The 25,195-nt window shown below is 39.8% G+C and overlaps 3 protein-coding genes across 4 annotated transcripts in view; 2 read left to right on the top strand and 1 right to left on the bottom strand.

The window, feature by feature from the left end:
- The first annotated feature begins 1,411 nt into the window (after positions 1-1,411).
- Positions 1,412-14,651, top strand: gls2a (glutaminase 2a (liver, mitochondrial)). Its single transcript, XM_071476799.1, has 18 exons — positions 1,412-1,623; positions 2,746-2,833; positions 4,447-4,568; positions 7,008-7,137; positions 7,217-7,296; positions 7,444-7,607; positions 8,024-8,082; positions 9,833-9,865; positions 9,959-10,017; positions 10,097-10,163; positions 10,294-10,344; positions 11,711-11,887; positions 12,018-12,149; positions 12,247-12,339; positions 12,476-12,537; positions 13,025-13,101; positions 13,250-13,313; positions 13,436-14,651. Exons 1-18 carry the CDS (start codon positions 1,412-1,414, stop codon positions 13,590-13,592), a joined length of 1,827 nt encoding a protein of 608 aa, XP_071332900.1. The 3' UTR covers positions 13,593-14,651.
- spryd4 (SPRY domain containing 4) lies at positions 14,474-17,803 on the bottom strand. Its single transcript, XM_071476807.1, has 2 exons — positions 17,628-17,803; positions 14,474-15,590 (listed from the first exon to the last, which is right to left on the bottom strand). Exons 1-2 carry the CDS (start codon positions 17,758-17,760, stop codon positions 15,049-15,051), a joined length of 675 nt encoding a protein of 224 aa, XP_071332908.1. The 5' UTR covers positions 17,761-17,803; the 3' UTR covers positions 14,474-15,048.
- LOC139620852 (acid-sensing ion channel 1-like) overlaps positions 15,586-25,195 on the top strand; it is a 52,928-nt gene continuing 43,318 nt past the window's right edge. The window contains exon 1 of one of the 2 annotated variants that reach the window (XM_071476804.1): positions 15,586-16,160. Coding sequence is in view for 1 of the 2 variants with exons in the window: in XM_071476803.1 (XP_071332904.1) it covers positions 21,552-21,913 (362 nt within the window). In the remaining variant the exon portion in view is untranslated. Of the gene's footprint in view, positions 16,161-20,780; positions 21,914-25,195 lie in introns of those variants that run through there. The other variant, XM_071476803.1, reaches the window with a different exon arrangement.

The following is a 25,195-nucleotide window of genomic DNA, read 5'->3' as shown; positions in this document are numbered from 1 at the left end:
AACACGGGTGTGGTGGGTTATCATCAGGGGCCGTGACCATGTCCTGAACCATTTAAAATGCCATCATAAGAAATGCCTTGAAAAGAGCAGGAGGGAAATGAAAAACAGCTCAAAAAGTAGCAAAAGATTCAAATTTCCACCTCATTTCCTCCTATATTCTAAAATGCCCCGGCACAGTCAGCCAGTGTCTTAGCGAGGGGTAAAAGGTGTGGTGCTCAACGCACAGCATCTCACACAACATCAAAGACAGGAAGCCGGGCCTCAATCTCAAAAAAATCACAAATTATTCAATAAAGTGTGTTCTAAGCACCAGGAAACCTGCCCCCCTAAAAACTGTCTAGCGAGGAAGGATCTCAGACACATGACTACGATGTGTCCTTTCAACAAAACAACAGAGTCAGAAAACAGACTGATCCGAGCAGAGGGTGCTGGAGTGAGTGCGCCACCTAGAGGACACAGCAGTAAGAATTCAGTGTGTCCCTGTTGGGAACTCACCATGGGGTGTCGCCATCCCACAACAGGAGAAATGATTCTCTAGTGGAACAGCCTTCTCACCTATTTACATTAATTACCAGACTAGACATTAGAAACACTCATTTGATCATAGATACAAGTGCATGTTTAGATTAAATTACTAACAGATTAAATCTAACTAATGACAGATAAAGCTGACAAACTTTGTCAAAGAGAATTTTAGAATGATTCCTGTTGTGTTAACAACAACTGACTCACACTGGAGTCAGTTGTCACACTGGGCCACAGATATTTGAGATGCTGATCTTGAAATATAGGCTATATATAGGATATATAAAGGCTATACACACACAGACACACACACACACACACACACACACACACACACACACACACACACACACACACACATACACATACACATACACATACACACACACACACACACTTTCTCAGAGCTAATAGTGAAAATCGGTACCCTTATTATTACCACCCTCATCAGTGCTATTAACAGTAATAATTAAGACAGCATAATGGTGATTTTTTTTTTTGTTAGTGTAAGTATTAAAAACTTTGTAGCATTCATAATTAACATCATAAAAGGCTGCAGAAAACAGAAAAATGCATAATTAACCAAATGTAGGAATAGATATGACCCCCCTCCTGTTAATCAGCAGCAGCTGCAGTAGAAAGTCATACCTGGTTGGCTGAATCAAACATCAGTTGGTTGTTGACCTCACCATCTGAACCAACATACTGCTGGTGTCACAGCCCCTCCCCCGGGCAACAACCTGTACTTGCTCCAGTCTTTGTGACAGCAGCAGCTATTAAAGCTCTGAGGACCAGGGGGCACTGGTCACAAAAATCTCTCTAAATCAGCTGCTGGGGGAAAAAAAAGCTCTTTTGAATTATTAAACATTAAGTCCTACTTATCACAATGCATTGCCTGAAAAGTCTGAGGACAGCTAACCCGGGGATCTTGCAGCTGTTTAAAAATGCAGGGATCTCCGCCAGAGTTGGAGCTGACAACATTGTTTTGTCCAGGACACAGCAACCTGTTCCTCTCCCCTGCTGGGTCGCAGCATCACCCCACACCAGCAGAGCCTTTCACCACCAGAAGGGATCTGATGTGGACCAAGGACACTCCAAGTAGGTCACAGTAGGCTGTAAACGATAAATCAACATTAATTAGCCAAAATCTCATTCATTACTGTTCTTCATAATTCCTCAATAATACCCCAGTATCCCAATAACCGTACAACATCCCTACAATATTCCTACAGGGAGTTGAAGCTGCTTGCTGTATTGGTTTTAATCCATTCTGTTGTTCAGGCCATGCTACTTGTTATGTAGTAAAATATCTATGTTTTTGCTTAGAGCATCTCTGAAGAACAGCATTAATTATTACTTAGACCTTAAGAAAAAGTTTAATTACAGTTTTGCTAGAAATGAGATGAGCGATGACGAAACAACCACCAGAGGAGCGTTAGCTTAACTGTTTTAGCACAAAGACTAGAATCACCTGGAAACACCTAGAATGGTTCTGTTGTGGTTATAATGTTGTGGTTTTAAAAAACATATCAGCAGCATAGGCTCACTAATTAACACATTATATCTCGTTTGTTTGTCCCAGACACAAACTGTTTAAATAAATTGCGATTTCAAGGGATTATGTCAGAAACGTTAGAAGGACGGTTTCTTGGCTGGCCTGATTCCCAAGAATCCAGTGTTGCCCAGAGGACATAAAAGTAGCTAATATTTTGTTTTCATTTAGAAGAGTTTATATATATATATATATATATAATTATATTATTATATTATTTATCATATTATTATATACCTTACACACAGTAAAAATGTACCTGTAGTTGGCATTTGATAACTACCTGACCATTTACACAATTTATAACGTTTTTGGGGTTTCTTAGTTTTTTTTTCTCCTGTTAAAAAAGAAAAGACGGAAAGAAAGAAAGAAAGAAAGAAAGAAAGAAAGAAATATGTTTTAATGACATACAAGTGAACAAGGTAAGTAATCATTTAGTAAACATTAAACAGTAAACATTTAAAGTAACTAGTCATGGAATAGAGGTCGTTGCCTCTCTCATACACCCACTCAATGTAAAGAACTAGGTCAGTGTATGGACGTTTGCCAGAACTTTCACTACTGGTCATGGTGTTGACATATAAACATTGACACATTGCTCAGGCTTGTGACTTAACTGGACCGAGTCCAAATCTAAAGATGTATGTTGTGTATGTCATTTTTGGCAGGAGTAGGTTAATGTCCAGTATGGAGGACCTACTTTTCTACACCATCACTGAAGGCAAAGAGATGATCCCCCTCTCCCAGTTCATTTCTGTGAGTCAGTAGCATCTTCACACTTCCTCTGTCATGCTATACATGGATATGACCGTCTTGACTATCTGTGGCATATGTGGTTATACAACACAAACACACTCTCTCCTACAGAACTGTTTTGTTTCCAAAAAGCACCCTTGACTTTGGTTAAACAACCTTGGCGAGTGAAATAGGAGCCCACAACAGGAACACACAGTGTCTCCAGATGGGTGTAGGGTCAAGTTTAAAAGGTGTTTAGAAACCTTCTTATGTAATAATATAGTAGGTGTGACACTGAGGAATGAGGTAATCACCATCAGACACCCCCACCCCCCACCCTGATACACACACACACACACACACACACACACACACACACACGCATTATTGAAGAAACAGTTATTTATATTTTCATAGTCTTGCAAGTGGCCATTCCTACATTATACATATTTCAGGAGATGAGCAGGACACAGACAGTGTGGTGTTTTTGTGCTCTCTGATAACTGACAAGCTATTGCAAACCCTCTTATAGCTTCTGTGGCGCAACCTTTTAGATAGTCTCATAAAAAAGGCAAACGTGGACATCTGGTGACCTCAGTGTCTATGGCAACACAGTGATTTTCAAAAGGTGCACGCATTTAGAAGAAGAGACATGTGTCAACACAGGTGGCTTGTTGTTAGGCCACGCATGACTAGATGTGTTTGTAGAGGTGACTGGGGCAGGACATAGTGAAAATGTCATTCAGTGTCCCTGCATGTCAATAACATCAGTAACTGCTGTCACTAAGACTTTTAATCAGTTCACAAGAATAATCATTTTAAAAGTCAGAGTTAGGGTTAGTCAATTTCAGCGTCTTCTTGTTGTGGAGAAGGCAACAGAGAAAGAGCACTAACTCAAGAAAATTACATTTAATTTCAGACAGTCGTGGAAACAAGCTGATTTGCATTGGAAATAGCTGTGAAAGCTTTCACTCCATTAACACATTTTGATTTCTCATTCTCATTCACTCAGTTTTGCATTTAGGAAAATATCATTTTTCATAAACTAATTTCTGACAAATACTGCTCATTTGTGAACCCATAACCAGAGGATTTTTGGTACGTAACTTTATAATGTGACTTTAATAATTAATCTATTATCAAAATTGATTTCAGCATTCAGCAACTTCAGCATTCCCTGGCCTTAAAGCTAAGGATCATTCATAGACATGCGGTAACAGCAACAGCAAGCTTGCAGCCGTGGGCTTGGTCTGTTTGCCTCTCATTAGAGCAGATGACTCAAAAAAACACTGGAGCCTCTTTGGTCAGGAGGGCCGTGCACATGGTGTCCCCAAAATAGATGCACGTGGTTCATACAGTGACTGTCAGCCAGACGTGTGACTTGTGAGAGGGATGCCAGTGATCCGGCCTACACCTGTATTTCTTCCTCAGAGCCACGTGGGCACCTCTGAGCCTTTGAGGTCCCCTAGCTATATATTCCATCTACACACGTTTGATATCCTGCTAATTGGCATTGCATAATCGCTGCTGTGTATGACTCAAAGTTTTTGGTAAAGTCTCTGTCATTTATGACTTCCTACTTTCCTCCCTTGTGTATTCGTTTGATAAAACCTACACATTTCCCTCCTCTCCAGGCTTTGAGAAAAACAGGTTTGTTGACATCTGACCCTCGGCTGCGTGACTGTGTCCATCAGATGCGACAATCCACACGTGACTCCATCGGGCCTGTCATGATGGACAAGAAGCTCTTCAGAAGGTGTAGAAAGCTTTGTATATTTATGGAGACAACATCTGCTCTTACTTACATGTGAAAAACAGACATAACCCCGTTTTTTTTTGTTTTGTTTTGTTTTGTTTTGTTTTGTTTTGTTTTGTTTTGTTTTGTTTTGTTTTGTTTTGTTTTGTTTTGTTTTGTTTTGTTTTGTTTTGTTTTGTTTTGTTTTGTAATAATCACTGGGTTTATATCGCTGCGGCATAATCAGTGTTATCTTGTGTAAATTCAATTTTTCAATTTGATTTCTTCTCACTCACTATTAGTTTGTAAAAACTGCAAATGAATCCGAGGATGTTCTCAAAGACTGGGGAAAAAGTGTAAGGCACAAAGTTAGGTTAAGGGTCTTTCAGACTTTTTTCGTACTTATGTAAAAGATATTATCTATGGTCAGCGCTATTTGAGTCCAAGAGACTGACAGAGGCAGGCGTTTTATGGCTGACAGCTGCTACTAACCAAATTCACATGCACACATGCCAGCCAAAGCAGTCGAGGGTGCAGGACGATAGACAGGTCTCTGGAGCTGTTAATGAAAGGGCATCATTCTGGTTGAGCTCCAGGCTGTGGCAATTACATTAGTAGACTCAACAGATCTGTGCACTCCATGCAGACTGCTGTCCAAACGGTATCATTTCCTAACTGACAAGTGTAATTCACTCAGACTCATCTTTTGGCCTGGAACCACTGAGTTACACAGTCAGGTCATCTTCATCGAACTTAATTGGCCATATCCAACTTTCTGTGCTTGTTTTCTGACTTCTGACTGATTTGTGAAGTTATCCATTCCTGAAGAACACTCAAGAGCTCACTATAAATATAGTACTAGAAATAGAGAGAGCTTCATTTTTTTTTTGGAAATGACCCATATGAATAATGCAAGCTCTCTGCACTTCTTTCTCCTGGTGTCCCAAAGCCTCACGCTAGCATCGCCTTGGATCAGTGGGGGCTGCAGGACAGATATTTTAGTTCAGACAAGCTGTGACAGAATGTGCATATCTTTCCTTGAGAGCATACAGCACTGCAGATCAATTACACCACAGGAAATCTATAATAGGTATTTTAGCTGGATGGTTGTTGGACTGACACTGGTCACTTTTCCAACATGATGAACAAAACTATGAAAGCCCATTAAAGAAATAAAATGTGATTAGCATTTTTTAGGCCGCACCAGTCTCAGTGGTTGAGTCAAAGAAACTACAAGAAGCAAGTTTTCAGACAAATGGTTGGACTGATGTGCAAATTCTTTAAAAATGCTATTAAGCCATAAATACAATGTGTGATGCAAATATTCGGGTATCCATGGGCAAATTACATATTTTGAAGATTTTGTAGTGTGAGTGTGTGAAAAGTGAAAAAAGTGAGAAGAAGTGAATCTACCCCCTGCAGCAAACTGAAATTGAAAAAAATGCTAATTCATGATTACTTTTTGTTTCACAAATGTAAAAAAAACCCAAACTAAATAGTAATTGTGGCATGTGCAAAAGTTTGGGCACCCCACTAAGTCAGGACATAGTAACCCCCCACCCCCCACCCCCCCACCCCCCCCTGAAGAAATCACAGCTTGCAAACATACTCTGTAGCAGCTTAGAGTCTTTCTATTCTTGATTTAGGAATGTTCACCCACACTCTTCACCTCACTTGAAGTTCTGAGATATTTTTAGGCGGTCTCGCAGACACAGCACGTTTAAGATCTACCCACAGATTTTCAGTGAAGAAGTCAGGTGATTGTTCCAAAACCTCCAGCTTGTGTTTCTTAAAGTAGTTCATGGTGGATTTTTTTCAACTATTTTTTTTTTAAGCTAATGAAATAAAAAGTAACAGTGCATTAACATTTGCCTATTACCTTTGGCTTGAAGCTGAACTGTGGCTGGCTGGCTCCTTTTTAAAGGGTTGGTTAAAAAACAAAACAAAACAAAACAAAAAACATACTCAACAAAATTCTCAAAAAATTATAAAGCATAATATCTTCCCTGGATCAAATACAAGTCAACTGTTCTTATGGGGAATATTTTTGGCAGAAAGTAGTTTAAATGAAAACTGGATTATTTAAAGTAACAGAAAAGGACAATATTCTAAAAAGACATGTTGCTGTTACATTTTATGTATATATTTAATGCCGTGAACACCAGAAATGAAATTTAATTGAATCTGTGTGGCCAGATACCTCAACGGGGAAAGTGAGAATTTGGATAAAACTAGCACCTTAAGGAGTCGTCCACAAATCTAGTTCTCTCCCTCCCAAGCTGTTCAAGATCAGAGGAATACTAATATATGAAAGGTTTTTTTGAGCTCATAGAACTCAATGGCAATTTTTTGAATTATAAATCATAAATCCAACACTAATTTCATATCTTCTATCAACACTATTTCAATAGTTTTATATCTCACCTTGTGACATCAGTTCAATCGTGTGTCCTTCTGTAGGTGTGTGGGCAACAACATCATGCTGCTCACTAAGGCTTTCAGGAAAAAGTTCATCATCCCCAACTTTGAAGAGTTTACCAAGCAGATTGATAAAATGTATGACAGTGCACAGCAGCAGGAGGGAGGACAAGTAAGTAACACACATACTGACTCTGTGTTTGCTTATTCGTTGTAGTACACTCTCACCCACATCTCCTTGTTTTTTGCAGGTAGCTGATTACATTCCTCAGCTGGCAAAGTTCAGCTCTGATCTCTGGGGTGTATCTCTGTGCACAATTGATGGACAGAGGTACAGTAACATCTTAACCTTAACATGTCCATTCTGAAATTCTCCATCGTGTGCACCGCATCACTAACAAACCTCCATTTTTGTTTTGTTTTGTTTTTTGTTTTTTTTTTTTCCCATGCTCCTCCATTACATCTTCATGTGATGCAGACACTCTGTGGGTGACACCAAGGTTCCCTTCTGTCTGCAGTCGTGTGTGAAGCCCCTGGAGTACGCCATTGCTGTGCACGAGCTTGGCAGCGAGCGTGTTCACCACTTTGTGGGCAAAGAGCCCAGCGGGTTCAAGTTCAACAAACTGTCACTAAATGAGGAAGGTAAGTGATTAGTTGTCTCCAGCTGTCCTCTGTACTCAATAAAACATAAAAAGTTTTGTAAAAAGTAAAACTACACACAGACAAACACCTTCTACTCTAACATGTTATTGAGAAATCTTGGAAACTCGTCTTCTTGATCTGTAATTTCAACAGAATTTGAGCCATCGTTTCACTGGACAGAAAGTTGCCCTGATGGACTTCTAGCCAGATTGTGTGCCATTTTATCACCTCACCTTTGTAGCTGTTTGCTATTACATACTCACCTCTGAAGCAAACAGGAGTGTACTATATCTGCTCAGTTTATTAGCTGATGTTACCCTAAGAGCCCCTCAGGAGATGTGCTCTCTAATCTCGCAGTTTATTGCTCTTGTGGTTAGGGACAAATCAGTGATAACATGCTCTCATTTCTTGTGCAGATAAACCACACAACCCAATGGTGAATGCCGGAGCTATTGTCATCAGTTCTTTAATTAAGGTAAAATCTTAAGGCTTGTCAGCACTGACTATGTTGATATGATAGATGCTTGCTAAACACAGAAGTTTCTTTTTTAGAATATGCACACAAAATATTTTACATGGTTGATTGTCATATCAGAGCAAAACAAAGAGTGCCATCTCAGGAAGTTGTGCGTTACACTTTGTTTTTAAACCCTGGCCTTATTAAATGTTTTCCCCCATCACTTATTACTCTTTCGCTGCAGCGTCTCAATAGACTTAATTACAGTTCAAAAGGTTAATCAGTAGTTTCAAAATGAAAAACAAGAAACTAAACATCACAGTTAGACGTGTACCACCAATAAAAGAGGTCAACAAATGCTTCTATTGGCTGCATCAACAGCAGAGGCAGGACGCTGTGCAAAAAATGTACAGAGGCCCGTTGCAATAAATTTGCAAAATTTACAACATGAGATCCATTTCTCTTGTGATAAATTTCACACATTAAACTCATCAAATCCTGTCATGTCATATCAGAAATGTTGTCAGTAAAAATCAATGTGAAACGTGACATTGCCTCTATTTACAATCTGTGTGTAAACAGTGCTAGAAAATTGATTTTTGGAAACAGGCCCCAGTCTAAAATAAAGCACGTCTGACAATGCTGTAAGCTTTCTGGTTTTGAAAATAATATTTATTATGGTTTTGAGGGCCTCAGTGACTGCACCACTGGACTGAGTTCAAGCCCAATGAGAAGCCACAGAATGTTATGTTTCTTTAAACTAAATCTATTGGTGATGTTGTAATAATAGAAGACAACATTTTTACAAAACCTGGTTTGAGAATCAGTGAGCAAACAAACTACTGAAACATGACGTCAGCAACAGCTATGACATACTGTATCTAATCACTCATCTATTGGCTGGTAACTTGATGACCAGAGCAGTTGGACTATGGTCATCACCACCTGACTGACCAGCCATCATACTCATCTGTGAGCTTTGGCCTTATTGTAAGACACGAGGGGCGGGTTTTAGTCATATATGGTTGTGTGTGTCTCCTCTGTGGAGTTTTCCCGAAGTTTCACATCTGACTGAAGAGACTCTCCAGGCCTGTTATCATATGTAGGTCAGGTTCAGCTGTGAGGGAAGGACTCTATGTTTGGGCCTGACAGCAGGGGTGTGTATGAGCTTCTGGCCAATTACAGCCCTGAGAATAGAAGGTGTGTTAGCCACCCTCCCTTGTGCATGATTGTACAGAGGGTCCATATTATGTGAATACAGTTTGTATACTATATTTGGATATTATACTAAGGAGTTTATACTTGACAGCTTCATACAGAAAAGGATAAAGGATAAAAGTATAATGTTGATCAGGCTGCAGTGGGAACAGCTGCACTTCTACTAGCAAAAGAGAAAAACTACTACCAGTAATATTTGATATAATAATAATAATAATAAATAATCATCTTTACCCTTCATAGGTAGAGTCATTAAATATTAATGGGACCACCGTGCCTGTTGGGTAACTTTACAGTTGGGTAGTGATCCTTTACCGGTTCATGTAATTAAAGCACAGCCATAAACAGCCCCCAGGCCACAGTTAGCACTTAGCCACATGGATGGACACGCACGAAGGCATCATGTACATGTCATATCTCAACGCCCACTGGACTCAAAACTATGTTTCACTGTCAAAGTATTCAAACACTGCCATCTGTAGGGACTCACTGTCTCCTCCTATACTTTAAACTGGCATGACAGAATGATTTTTTCCCCCTGTGTTGACAGCCTAATTCAAATAAAGCTGAGAGGTTCGACTATGTAAGTAAATGCTTTTCATTTTCACACTTTTTTTGATGCCACATATTGGTTTATGTCCCTACTGAACCGTCTGTAAATATGATGTTATTTTAGGTGATGGAGTTCTTGAAGAGCATGACTGGCACAGAGTTTGTGGGCTTCAGCAATGCAACGTGAGTACTGTACTTCAGTAAATGCAACCAGAACTGTCCTCTGCAATGCAGCTTTCTCATTTCTGGTATGTTCTTGCAGTTTTCAGTCAGAGAGGGAGACCGGTGATAGGAATTACGCAATTGGTTATTACCTCAAAGAGAAAAAGGTGAGGGTTTTTTGGTGGTTTGTATTTAATTACTATCACTTTAAGTGCTTGTTCAGTGCTCATGTTTTCAGAAAAATTGAGTATACGCTCAGTATACACTGACTCTGATTGTAAGCTGTTGTCCTTGCAGTGCTTTCCTGACAATGCAGATATGATTGCGGCCCTTGACTTCTACTTTCAGGTGAGACAGTTTGCTTGTAACATTGTGATATTCTGTGGATGCAACTTTCAATTTGCCAGTTTGGAGTTTTGGGAAAGGCGCTTATTGACTTTCTTGCCAAGAGTTAGGAGAGAGTATTGATAAAACTCTCATGCCTGTACAATACAAATGAAATCACAGCCAGCAGCAAGTTAATTTAGCTTAGCATAAAGCCCTTTGTTTTAACACTTTGGTTTTTGAGCAGCTCATTTTGAACAGATGTTTTTTGGCTGTACAGGAATATGACAATCTTTTGTTGCTTAACTTTCCATGTAATCACTATATAATATAATATACAAACACATCATTTCTGCAGATTTGTCAGCTACACATTCAGGCTGCCAATATCTGTTCTACCACGTCCCAAAGATGTTCTACTAGATTCAGATCTGGTGACTGGCAAGGTCACTGAAGTTCACAGAACTCATTGTCATGTTCATTAAAACAGTTGGAGACTTGTGCTTTGTGAAATGGGGCATTATCATGCTGAGCCATTAGACGATGGTGAATTATAGCCATAAAGGAATGAGCATGGTCAAAAACAATAACACCACCACCAGACTGGACTGTTGAAACAAGGCAGGTTGGGTCCATGGTTTCATGCTGTTGACACCAAACTCTGACTCTACCATCTGCATGCCTCAATAGAAATCCAGATTCATCAGACCAGGTCTTCAACTGTCCGTTTTGTGAGCCTGCGCCCACTGCAGCCTCAGATTTTTGTTCTTGGCAGTCAGGAGTGGAACCTGACGTGGTCACCTGCTGTTGTAGCTCATCGGACTCAAGGTTCAGCACGTTGTGCATTAGAGATGCTGATGGTTACTGTATCTGAGTTACTGCAGCCTTTATGTTAGCTCCAAACAGTCTGGCCATTAAAAAATGATTTTCAACTGTCAATAATTAAAGCCATTTATATACATTTACAAGTGAATGTTATGCGTCAGAGATCCAAGCTGCATTAAAAATTGACCTGCCACTTAAAGATAGCAGCGCAGAGAAAGGAACCAGTGGTCACACATACACCAGCCGTGATGGAACAAGACACAACTGGATGCTGCACCTCTAACATTGGCTGTTAGGGAGATTTTGTTGCCCTAAGATACAGCCAAGTTAGCAATTTCCCCTTGTTCCCACTCTCTATGCTAAGCTAAGCTAACCAGCTGCTGGCTGCAGCTTCATATTTACTGTACAGACATCAGTGGTATCGACCTTCTCAACTAACTCTCAGCAAAACAGCAAACAGGCAGATTTCCAACATGTCAAACTACTGCTTCAAAACTGTTCTACATGCTTCTACACTCCAAAAGGTTTTATAATGGTTTTTTGGTTGTTTTTTTTTCTGTTACAGTTGTGCTCCATTGAGGTGACCTGTGAGTCAGGAAGTGTCATGGCTGCAACCCTGGCCAATGGCGGTATTTGTCCAATCACAGGAGAGCGTGTGCTGAGTGCTGAAGCAGTTCGCAACACCCTGAGTCTCATGCATTCCTGTGGCATGTACGACTTCTCCGGACAGTTTGCTTTTCATGTGAGTCACAGGGAATTTAGTGATCTGTTTAAAAGCATTGTTGGCCTCATAACTCCACGTCTTCATCATGAGATGTTGAAGCCCTCTGAGTTTTCTGTGACTTTTAATCAGGCATTTTACTTGTTGGCAGGTGGGCTTGCCTGCTAAATCTGGTGTTTCAGGCGCCGTATTGCTGGTGGTTCCCAACGTGATGGGTATGATGTGTTGGTCCCCACCGTTAGATCGGCTTGGAAACAGTGTTCGTGGTATTCACTTCTGTCAGGTATGCAGTCACCATCACAGTTGTATTAATTTATATTTATCTTATTTGTACCTGCATGCTTCAAATATTTCGTCTCATTCAACTTTTGATTCATTAGGAGCTGGTGTCATATTTCAACTTCCACAATTACGACAACCTGAGACACTTCACTAAGAAACATGACCCCAGAAGAAGATCGGATGATGATCCAGTAAGCTCAGTGCCACAGAAAGTAGCTTCTCAGATTTAGGCTGTGAAATAGGACTTAGTAATACGCCATAAGGATTTATTTGTAAAATTTTGAAGAAACATTTTCATGCAGTAATGTTTGCCTTTCGATCCTTTAGAACAAGTCGGTGGTGAACCTGATGTTTGCAGCATACAGTGGTGACGTCTCTGCTCTGAGGAGGTAAGTAACAAACAGAAACGTGGCCTTTCATTCTTCATCGCCCAAGCAGTGGAAAATAGTTGGGTGATGCAGTCTTAAAGGAGTAGTTTGACATTTGTAGAAATACATGTTTCCACTTTCTTCCTTAGAAAAAACAGTGAATATCACTCCCATGTCTGCACATAGGAGTGATATGTCTGGAAAAGCAAAACATTTGCCTGTCAGCACAGAGGTTGTGGTTTTGTATATCCAGCTAAACTTTTTGTTTTTGCACTTTGTTAAAAAAAAAACAAGATATAACATGTTAATTACTGAACAGAAGCAAAACAACAAAGCTAATAAGTCTACCTTTAAGAGTTCAATCACTGCTTTTTCGAAACATGTTCCTCACCCATGTAATTACAGGGATACTCAGCTCTTCCCAGTTTCTAACAGCCTGTCATCACTTGAGCTAACCTTTCCATGCATGTTCTCTCTGCTCTCCTCTGCTCCTTGGTTATCCCTCCAGGTTTGCCCTTTCAGCCGTCGACATGGAGCAGACAGACTACGACTCACGCACAGCGCTCCACATCGCGGCAGCTGAAGGTGACACCTCATTATTAGTTCATTCACTCTTCAACAGTCTTGCCTTTGATATTCAAACAGGAACAGATGAAAGCTGGAATTTACATCACAATGTTTAAGTCTGGTTTGGAAGCATGATCAAAATCGCTAAGAATTTTTTGTCTTGCAGGTCATTTGGAGGCTGTAATATTCCTGACTGAAATATGCAAAGTGAATCCTCACATGAAAGACAGGTAAGGATTTTAAATACAAACCCATTCATCAGATGTTAGATTAAAATTGGTAGGAAAATACATCCATCTCCATATTACTAACTGTAATAATCCCTCCATCTCCATATGACATTATCTATCAGATGGGGGAACACACCCCTAGATGATGCCATGCAGTTTGGCCATGATGTTGTTATTTCAGTCCTGCAAGAGTACCAGCGTGCAAACACTGACAGTGACTCAACATGCGACACAGAGGAGCAGAAGGCCACGCTGGATACGTTAAAGAGCATTGTTTAAACCACAAGGGATTGTGAGGGTTTGTAATGGAAATCAATATATTTGATTATGCACCTGAGAGGACTGAAAGGACACGGGATTACTGAGAGACGTGACAAGTGAGTGAGTTTATCTTCTTTGGGCTGTTGAAAAGCTGTACAGTGCAGTTTCCTTTTTAGTGCATTTCTGCAGACTAGAGGTTTGGTCGATATAATGTATCAGTAAAGCAGTGTATAAACAGGCAATGTGTTGCTTGTATGGAAAATTTTTTTGTTAATTTACTCCATGATCTGGCTTGTTGCAGAAGTTTTTGTGCTTAGCTTCGGATAAAAAAAACCAAAAACAAACCACCACTTAGATGTATATATCGAATATATTTTGTTTATTTTTATTTAAAATATTTTAATATATTTTGTTTCATCATTATTTTATTTAATTAGGGGATTTTACGCCCCCCCCCCCCCCCTTGAAATAACTATAAATATTCCTAAAGGTGCATGTTAATTATTCTACCTCAGTGGGAGGTGTTTTAGTTGCATTTGAGCCTTGACACTGGAAGGAAGATTTCATTGTAGTCGATGTGAGTTTATTGAGGCCTATGGGCCAGTTTATTCACTGCTGATACACAGCAGCGGTCGTGCCACTTGTTTTTTTTTCCTTTTTCTAAAGAATTATTCTTGTTTCTTTAGTGTGTCACAGAAACATGCATGTCTCAGGCACTGGGAACAATGTACATCTAGGTTATTCTAGCACAAAATATATAGTTCAATTACAATTTGTGCAAACAAGTGTTGCAAACTAGACAGTCATGTCTGAAGTGATACGTTTTTGACAAGGGGAAAATAAAAACTTAGGCACAACTAAGTCGTGATAAAAATGTAATACTATACAGCTGAGTCATCTCATATGAAAGCATTTTTATTCACTGTTTTATTTCATTTAAGCTCTGGCACAGAAATGATTCCTCAGCATGACTTTATCTTTAGTCTGTCACTGTAAATATGTATCTTCCTGCTGTAAATAATGTGAAAGCAGTTTGAGTGATGTTATTTTATTAAACAATACACAGTATGAAGATGAGACTGAAAAAGATTCTGTGCAGACTTGAGCTTTGTAACTGTTTGTAATACCAGAAGATAAAGTGTAAAAGAACAACTAGGCAGTTAATGTTCCTCTCAAACACACATCGTCTGAGGTAACACATGAGGTACACACAAGAACAGCGTCTGTGATATGAAGGCCTGAGGTTGGATGACATACACAAAGTATGAACTTGCATTGCCAAGAGTCATGATTATGAACCAGCTGGCCCACAGAAATTTAACATCATCTTGAGTTAAGGTATACATGATCCCCAAGGAAGATAATGCTTTCTTTCCTGCATTAAAGATAATGTGATAAGTGTTTTCATGGTACTAAACCCAGCCCACTGCCTGTCACGACCGTCGCAATCATGGCCATCACAGTTTATCCTGCTTCACTTTAGACCTTCTGGCTCCTCCAGACCAGAGTGTGTGAGCAGCTCCCCATCCCAAAGTCCAAATGCGGGACAGACAGGAGCCTTAAACTGAGCCCTGATGCTGTGAATGATCCTGGGCTTCTCGATGTCCACCAGCCCCAGGAGCCCTGCTTCATAGTCAAGCAGGATGCCTACACGGTCAGGCTTTCCTACCAGCGTCACAGGAACTATCTTATTGCTGGTCATGGCGAACCACTTGCGCTGAGCGTAGCCGAACACCCAAGAGGAGCTGTTGGTGCCCACGCAGTCGTCTCGTGACATCAACGCCTCGGCCACTCCCAGACGAAACTCTTGAGACTTTTTGATCGTCACCTCCCAGTAGTGTCGTCCGCTGCCGATCTTCTCATCACCAAACACGACGGCCCAGTCTCGGAAGCGCTCTGGGTTGTTTGGCACGTGGCTGGGGTCCAGGCCCAGCATGCGGTAAATGATGCCAGTGTCTTTCTTGAAGAGGTCCAGACTACTGTGGGCTGTTCTCTCATCAAGCCTGAACTGAAGATCTACAGAGAATAACAAAAAAAAAGAGGAATCTATGATTTGACTTGATGAGTTTGATATTTAATAATGGAAACCTCACAGGAGCCTGCGTTAGTATCCAAATCATGGCTGACGTGTGCTGGCCTTGTCTAAAAAATATGTAAATGTATTAATTATGCTTGGTATTCAAAACAGATCAGGTCTCTCACAAAATTGTGAAAACAAGTGCTTCCTGAGCAGTTTTAAGAAAAACTAAATGAACCTTTTTCCACATACAGTTTGACCTGTCAAACACAGGCGCGACTGATAACACTGATTGCACCGCTGGGGGGAAGTCATCGTTAGTGTTATTACCTCCCCCTGTGCTTTTCCTGCTATGAAGAGTCAGAATTTCTGCTATGAAAAGGCTCCATGAATCAGATTCATTTAGAAATAATAAAGAAAACAACAGTGCTCTGATAATAACAAGGCTATCAAATCTCAGGTTATTAATATTCAAGTGTTAGTTGGACAGACTTCAGACAGAGAAGAAAAACATCAGTCATCCCCAAGATATGAAGAAGAAGCCTCATTGTCTTCCTCTCAAGTTCACAGTGAGTATAGCAGCAGAGTCTTGTGTCCTTTGTTTAAAAAAAAAAAATTCAGTAATTTTGGGAAAAGTTCACAAGTTGAACTTAAACTTCTCATTTGCACAGGAGTGATGCATGTGGTTTTCCTAATACTGATACCAGAGTTACATTGAATTCTGTGATCTGGTTAGGAATGTCACCTATATTGACACTGCATATTTTACCATGATCACATTTTCTTAGCCATAATTAAAAAAAAAAATTGACAGCAGGGATAAAGAGATATGCAAGCTAATCTTCTACTTTAGGTCTCAATGAGATTAGACTGACTTATGTCTCATTGGGAAGGAATAAACCATCTTTGATAATTTGTCAGTTTGTATTTGTTTGCTATTGATACGTTTATTTTAGTGGTTAAGCTCAGCAAATCTTAAATAAACTAATCTTTAATTTTTGTTAAATATTGGATAATTTTATCTTTATTTACTGAACAGTTATTTAAATGAAACCATTTAAGTTTAGAGGGGAAATCATTAACTAATAAGGCAAAAATGTTGGGAACTATTGGTCTGATCTTTAATAGTGTACTGTAGTTTAGAAGCATATATTATTTTTATCCCTCCGCCATTGAAAGCCAAGGCTGGAGCCATTATGTTTGCGGGTTATCTGTCCATATGTTGGTACCATTTTCCATATATTAGTAACAAAAAAAAAAAAAAAAAAAAAAAATCATCAAATTTGGCATTCCAAACATTCATTTGGATTCAAGGACAAACTGATTAGATTTTGGTGGTCAAAGGTCAGAGTCACTGTGACCTTACAAAACACATTTTTGGCCCTTGCTCATGAATTCATATGCTAATTATGACACACTTTAACTCAAATGTCTGAAGGATAAATTAAGTGATGACATTTTATATCCAAATGGTCTAAGGTCAAATGTACTGTGATATGTTCTGCAAATACACTTCTGGCCATTATTCAATGCTGTAACTCAGGAAGGGGAGACTGTGACCACATTTCCTGCAACTCGGGTGGTTGACAGAAGCATATATCATTTTTTTCCCAGTGTTAAATCTGCTAAGTAATTAAAACTGTTGATTAGTGGATTAGTACAATATTTCTCTCTGAAATATATTGCTTACAAGTATGAAGTAGCATCAAATGGAAATACTCAAGCACTCTAGTGCAAGTCCTTTAAATCTGTACTTAAATACTAGTGAAGGATTTCACTACAGGAGTCGCTTGTTTAGTTTTGTCCTGGAGAAATGTTAAGGGTTACCTCGTTAATGTGGCTACAGCAGTACCGAGTTTATTATTGTGGCAGGAAAAGTGGGTGTTAACGGGAAACGGGGAAAAAAAAAAACACCAAACATTGATCATCTGCTGTCAGGCTCGGCTGCGCCTGGTGGGACATTGACCTCTGAGCTGCCGCAGCCTGACAACATAACATCTCTCCTTTTGGTTCGCTTTCACAAAACATGAACTCACTGCTCCCCGTCGACGTCGTAATGTAGCATCTCCCCGCTGGCAGGCTGAGGGCCCGGCTGTGTCTGGCCGACAGGGAGGCCGCGGTCCGTCCCGCCCGGAGACACACACGACTTGCGCTCAGAGGCGTCGCCATGTTTTCGGTCCGGCTGCTCACGTGTTTCAGTTCCTGCTGCTCGTCGACGTGGAGCCGCAGCGCTCTCTGCCGCCCCTGCAGGTCCGGAGAGGAACACCCGGACCCGCCGGGGCAGGTCGGGACACATCAGCACCACGGACAGCAGCCAGTCTGCCACACCTGTCAAATCCATGGCCGGATTCATCTGGATTAAGGGCCAATCTGCAAAACAAAAAAGTGCTTATTCGCTTATCCCTTGCCTGACACACTCCGAGCAGGCCCCCACACATCTCCAAGTTCCCATTTACCTCCTGATTATTTGATCAGAATGGTGATTGCTATCACATGGCTTCAGGAGAGCTAGAATAAGATAAAATGGCCTTTATATTAGTCCCACAGTGGGGAAATTCACAAATTTAACTTAATATGAATATAACTAATAAGTTAAGGAAACTGTCACAGCGTGGGAATAATGTGGTTTTAATAACATTAAAGCTACTTTGTGAAAATTTAAGGGGTTGAACTAAACTATTAGCAAAAAGCGCCGTATCAGAACATTATTTTCCCTATAAAAAGTACCAGATTACATTGTTCTTTTTATTTGCAAATAAATAAAGCATCGGTCTAAATCCTGTTGTTAAAGCTTTCTCCACACAGTAAAAATACTGGCATCAGCTGATAATATAAATATAAACTACCACTGCACCCTTGAATGGTGTTTTAGGAGGGCCATGGTGGAGAGGGCATAGTTGTTTTGAGTCTCTTTGTGGTCATTTTGTGTCACTTTGTAGTTGTTATATCTCTTTTTGTGTCACTTTGTAATCCATCCTTGGCATTATCATTACAAGTGTTTGTTACTCTATGACACTGGTGGAGGATGTATTCAGAAAATGTACTTATCCGAAAATACTTGAGAACTTGAGCAAATGACTCAGTTAAATTGCACCACAACCGGATGAGGGAAACATCATTGATTTAACACAATATCACACAGTCACACATCTGAAACCATACACCTTTGGGAAAAGGAGGAGAGTAGCCTCTGGGCACAGTGGCAAATCTACCAGAGTTTTAATGTCACAGATTAGGATTTTTTTTTTCTTCATGCGGATGTATTCATGGTGGGTAATGCATCTTTTATGACAGGTAATAAATATTTTGTCATTTTAACAAAGCTTGATTCAGCCTTGTTGCACAGCCAGATCCATTTTTCACGCCAGTATCCAGCTGGGGACTAAATGTCATTGTTTATTCATGGGCCAATCTAAACATATCAAAGACAGTATCATTAATTTTCTTTTTTATTCTGGTGCCTGGTAATGACTTTGTTTTTGGAGTGTTGCAGTTCAGACACCCTCACCCCTTCTCTCTCCTTGTAGACATGTTCATAATTCATGTTTACAAAGTGAAGACCTCATCCTCTCTAAAATTCAAGTTTAAACTTGATAAATTCAGAATGTAAGAAAAAAAGACAAAAAATAGTTTGCACATTATTACACTTTAATGACATTACTTATGCAATATACTATACAACACCATATAAGGACATACTCCATAGTAATGAAAGAAAGCATAAGTAATTGATTAATCATTTAATCAATCTTTTTTTTAAAGCAAAAATGCCAGAAATTCTTTTTCTATCTTGTGCTGTGAAGTTGCTAAAACGTTAACCCAAAAGTGGTAATGCATTGACCGACTATAGATACTTGAAAAGAGAGTTTCAGTGCAAACAAACCTCTTTCTTAAAGAAAACGATCTCCCAGAGGAATTTCAGTCAGGCTTTAGAACATACCACAGCACTGAAAGTGCTCTTATTTAAATAATCAGCAAACTCAGACTAAACTCTGGTGAAAATATGGTCTCAGACCTAGGGACAGTGTTTGATACAGCTGACTAAGATATCCCAATCAATTGTCTTGAAGAGTTGGTTGGGCTGTCTGGCTGCTGGTTAAACTGGTTCAAAGCAAACAAAATCAAGGGCAAAAACTTTTGTCAGTCTGAGCAACATGACATCTGTTTTGGGGTTCCTCAAGGGGGCTGCCTTGGTCCGTTACTGTACATGCTGACAACACAACGTATGTTTCCCTACTTATGCAGATGACACACAACTGTACATCCCTGCTGAACCAAATGATGCTACGACCTGTCTTTTGGCAATAAATAGATGGATGTGTGATAATTTCTTAAAGTGAAACGAAAACAAACGGAAATCCTACTAGATTGCCCTTAATAATTGGGGGAAATTTATTCCCTGAATGAAATCTGAGGTTACAAGTGTGAGTGTTGCCTCAGATTCAGGTCGTACAATAATAAGATAATGAAAACATAATTTTTCCACCTTAGAAACATAGCTTAAGTATGACCAAGTATGCTGAAAGACTCATTCATTCTAATTTTCATTCAAACAACACATATGTGATAAGTATTATACCATGTTGGAATTTCATGTTCATGTTTACATTTGCATTTCAGTGTAGCTCCTTTTTGGGCTTCCAAATATTGGTGAGTTTTATGAATATGGACAAAACCAAGTTAGGATTAAGTACTTGCACTAATAAATTTTGATGGGAACTGTAGCTTTAGTAACTAAAAGTCTGAATATCTCAGCCTCTACTGCTTCACTTTTGAGCTTTCTTTTTAAAAATCTGAATCTGATGAGACCACACTGTTAGAAGGTACAATATAGAATTGCTGGAATTACCCTTCAATGTCTTTCTCAATTTTCTGCCTATTGGTATTGTCTGTTTAGATCCAAATATAACGTCTAGGTTTGTGTGCAGTGTATTTTTATTTTTTTCTTTAGCAATGGCTGTTGATAGTTATGGTTGTTTTATCATCTATCGATCTCTCTCACTGTAATGAAACGAATATTTTGAAACCACCATCACAGAAAATGGTAGTAATGACTGACACACAGGCCTACTACTCTTTAAGTCTCTCTCTCTCTCTCTCTCTCTCTCTCTCTCTCTCTCTCTCTCTCCCCCTCCCTACTCGGGCTGTGGTCTTGTGAAGTGAACATGTGAAACTACAGTAACTCACTCTCCTCTCCCCTCTCGTCCACCGCTGCTGCTGCTGCTACCAGACACACACACACACACACACACACAAAACAAGAGCGGAGGAAAGCTCACGACTCACCACCAACCAGAACAACCAACCGTCTGACTTTCACACACGTTTACAGATTCCCGAGTAAATCAAATCTCCTGCTCTGGTGTGAACACCTACTGACTGAGGGCGACATGCGTGCAGCGGAACCACAGAGCAACTCTGACTAAATGAGCTGAAGTGTCAGGAGGATTTCTTTCTCTGTGCGGTCTCCGGGGTTCCTCTTGTTGGCGTGCAGGAATGACGCCTGCTTCACTGGACTTATGATCGACCAGCGAATTCACAGGCTGATAAAACACTTTGTCAATCGTCTCTTTTTTCTTTGCTTTACTGCAACCCGGTGAGAAACCTGCAAAACATCTCAGTAGTGCAGTGGTAATGGACCTTCTTTTTGACATCTTGGTGATGCATGGCTTTGAAGAGTCACTCTGCCTCTGCATGTCTGCCTTTGTGAAATGCGTTACTTTTGATCACAATTCTCACTCGTGTGACTTTTTAAAAGAGCGACAGAGGCTCGAAATGTTTCTCTCTCAGCGTGTCTGAGAGATGGCGACCAGACCGCACCAAGTCCAGCAGTGGCCGTCTGCGCGTTCGCACCTGCTCGGGTGGATAATGGCAGTTTATGCCACAGGTGAATGAATATCGGCTCTGCCTATTTTTAACAAAGTGTCTTGAATCTATTTGGAGCTTGTTGCACAGTGACAATGGATCTCAAAGTAGAAACCGAAGAAATGGACTCAAATCAACCTCCACCCATAGAAGTTTTTGCGCACAGCTCGACCCTGCACGGAATCTCTCACATCTTCACGTACGAGCGGTTCTGCATCAAACGTTGCCTGTGGGTCGTGTTTTTCTTGGGCTCTCTGACCTTCTTGCTGTACGTGTGCGTGGACCGGATCCACTTCTACCTCGAGTACCCGCACGTCACCAAACTGGACGAGGTCACGACCCCGATCATGACGTTTCCCGCGGTCACTTTTTGTAACCTGAACGCGTTCCGCTTCAGCCGGGTGACGCGCAATGACCTGTACCACGCAGGGGAGCTGCTGGCCCTGCTCAACCAGAGGTATGCACACAATCAGATTCAGTGTACAATGTTTTTTATACTGCATGCGGCTTATTCATTATTATTTGTCCTTAAGTTATCCTTAAATATTTCATCACTTCTTCATAGAAAGTCTCCAAGTACTGCATTTGAGGCACTTGTAGGCTGCTTTACTTGAGTATTTCCATTTGATGCCACCTTATACTTCTGCTCCTCTGTATTTCAGGGGCAAATATTGTACTTTAGACTCCACTATCACATTTGACAGCGATAGTTACTGTCAGTTTTGCAGATTAAGAGTTACGAAAAAAAAAAGAAAAGATTTTGTACAATATTATATTTATTATACATTAAAATCTAATATATATAAAATTGTTAAGATTGGGTCCATTAAAACTATTACAGTAAAATGCTGCTCACACATTAATGCCTCAGTAAGGCAAGGCCAAACAATCCTACACATATCTGTGAGAACAAGAGTATTATCTGGATCTGCAAAATGTTTTGTACATACTCATAGATCTCAACACCATTAATATGTCAGAATTTTTTTTTCATTCATACATTATATCCCATATCCTGAGAAAATGATGAAAGTGTCAGCAATGTTAAACAAAGTGATTCCTAAAAAAAAATAAATCTGCCCCTTTAACTAGATCAGCACCAAAATTTTGTGAGTTCTTCCCTGGGCCATTATTCATCCCTCCATCAAGTAGTACTTTTTGTGTAATCCTGCTGATAAACATCACTGCAGGACCTCTACTCAGAATAGTATTTTTACCATGTACTTGTGTCTCACTCAATAGTTTCTTTCTTGTTGAGTGTTGCTGTGTTGGGAGAGGAGGCTTCTCACGCTTGAATTAACTGAGGCATTATAATCAGAAAACTCCAGATGTCTTGTTTTTGCAGCTGAAATCTCTGGATACAAGAGTGTGTACTGTTTGCACAGGAGGGAAAGATGTGGAGAGGCAGCTTCCCTTGATTACAAGTGAAATGGCAGATGCTCTGGGTATTTTGTCATTTATACATTTAAATCCTCGTGCTCTTTGTCTTTCACAAAGCTGCCCAAGACCCAACTACTGTGCATTAAATCCACTTGTTTCTGATCTGTCAAAGATTTGGCTTCTCTTGATAGTTTCCACATGAAAAAAATTAACTGTTTTGAATGAACGACACATTTTGAATTATTAAGATCAAGCACAAGGCTGTCCATGAAGCAGAGGTGAAGGAAGAAAGATCTCACAAAGTGAGAGACTGTGACTAATCCTGGCTTTGGAAGCTGTTTGATGAAACATGTTGCTATGCCTGTGGTGTTGTAATATTGTCCAAATGTCAACAGAGGCAGTGATAATGAAACGTGTGTGTGTGTGTGTGTGTGTGTGTGTGTCACCCGAGTGATCAAAAAAATAAAAAAGTAAAGGTTCAAAGCTCAAATAAAGTAAACCTCTGACCGTCTGTCAGTTAAACAGATCTAGGACAGGATACCATCCAGTGCTAAAGTCCTCTAGTGGTTTTACTTTTATGTGGGTATGCAGCCAACTTCTACCCTAAATCTTTAATGAAGATCCCAGACTGAACACTAAAATTGACATTTTTTTCCCTGTGGTGTGGAGACAGTGGTGTGACTGATAATCAGCATTTGCCATCTGGATGTTTCTACATGAATACATCTTCTAATCTCATAAGGAAGACTTTTCAAAGTTGGAGACCAAAGCGTAAACTGGACTGATTTTCCTTCTAAGTTTCCTTTTCCATGTACTCATCTCAACTCTTACACTGTGAAGTAGGTTTAGTGCTCATTATCCTGCCTCCCTTGGCAAGAGAGGCGATGAAATGGCACACTTAGCTGTTATACCCCCGGCCAGAAATGAAAGTGCTTGTGGCATGAAATCCATTTAAGACTATTCTCCGCCTACTTCCCATGTTTGGAGTCACTGATCTGGGAAATGTCTTGTGGCATGATATTTAAGCTGCAAGTGTCAGCCTTCGTGGATCCTGATGGCTCATTCTTATGGGATTTTATCTCATAAGTGCCTTCTTGGCAGGTTTGTCCACTACACAAACAGCGGGGAGCAAATGCCTCCCCTCAATTAAGTTCTCTTTCAATCAAACAAAAACACTCTCCGCCTCTGCCATAATGGGGCTTAGCCTAGTCCTAATGTATGAACTAATTTTTAAACATAAATGAGGTTGGTTTTTATTGATTTAATGTTTGGAAGATTTCAGTTAGACTGTTAAATGGCCCATTTCCCTCATGAAAATGAAAAACAATAGGATTACTGGACCTTGTTCCAAGTTTTATAAAAAATTTAATAGTGTAATATGTAATAACGATGTTGTAATTTTGTCATACATTACCAGCTGTACATAAATTGCTGAATCTCATCCTTATTCGTGTAATGCATAAAATCCATAGGATGTATTAATACTACGTTCCACAAAAGCTCAATAAAGAACTATATTCACACCAGTAGCTAGATTCACATGAGAAATTTCTAAAAGGCCTTTCAGTTGAGGCAGTGTTCAGAAAAAACTCCAAGCAATCTGCTCTTTGGTGAGTCCATTAAAATGGTGACATTTTTAATAATAGCTCAGTGGGAGATCACAGCAAGGGTAGAGAGCAGGCACAGTTACAGCTATTCCGCTCTCTTTTAATACGAGGCAGCGTGGTCAGATTTGTGTGAGCTCCATTAAATAAAAGGAAATTTCCCAGTGCCACCGACAACTCTGTGTGTGATGTGGTTTGACTGGCTCCCGCTCAGTCACTCACAGGCCTTTATTCTCAATGTGGTTAAACAAAGACAGTGGTTGATGATATAAACAAAATTAAACATCACAGAAATGCAACTGAAAACCAAGCAATCAATAATGTGCCATGGCTCTTGGTGCTTACACAAGATATTACTAAGAGAGAATCTATAATTAGTCACGAGGATATGATGAAACATGAGGTGAAATTATTGTTCATTTCATTAAACAGTCTAATAAATTTAAAATATTCTATTACATCATTGTAATCCAGGATTTTCTGTAAGACCAGAAAACAACAACCTTAACATCTCAATTTTACATCAAATATATGGACCAGACGCAGCACACAGTGTATTGGATGTGGATACCAAACTTTAAATGCAAAGCATGAGGTTGCTTGTAAAGAATCTCTAAAGATATAAAAAATGGTAGGTTTAAAGATAAAATACAGCTGAGGCTGATGGGAATGTCTTGCAGGTATTTAGTATTGGACAAATCAAAAATTTGACCTAAAGATGGCGTGAGATGAAAAGTAAAGGGGATCAACAAAGT

This window comes from Trachinotus anak, unplaced genomic scaffold (assembly GCF_046630095.1).
Source record: "Trachinotus anak isolate AG129_WGS33_773 ecotype Australia unplaced genomic scaffold, CSIRO_AGI_Tana_v1 ptg000004l, whole genome shotgun sequence".
In the NCBI taxonomy this organism is placed as follows: Eukaryota; Metazoa; Chordata; class Actinopteri; order Carangiformes; family Carangidae; genus Trachinotus; species Trachinotus anak.
The sequence above is the reverse complement of the archived record's forward strand: the minus strand, read 5'-3'. Positions and strand labels throughout refer to the sequence as shown.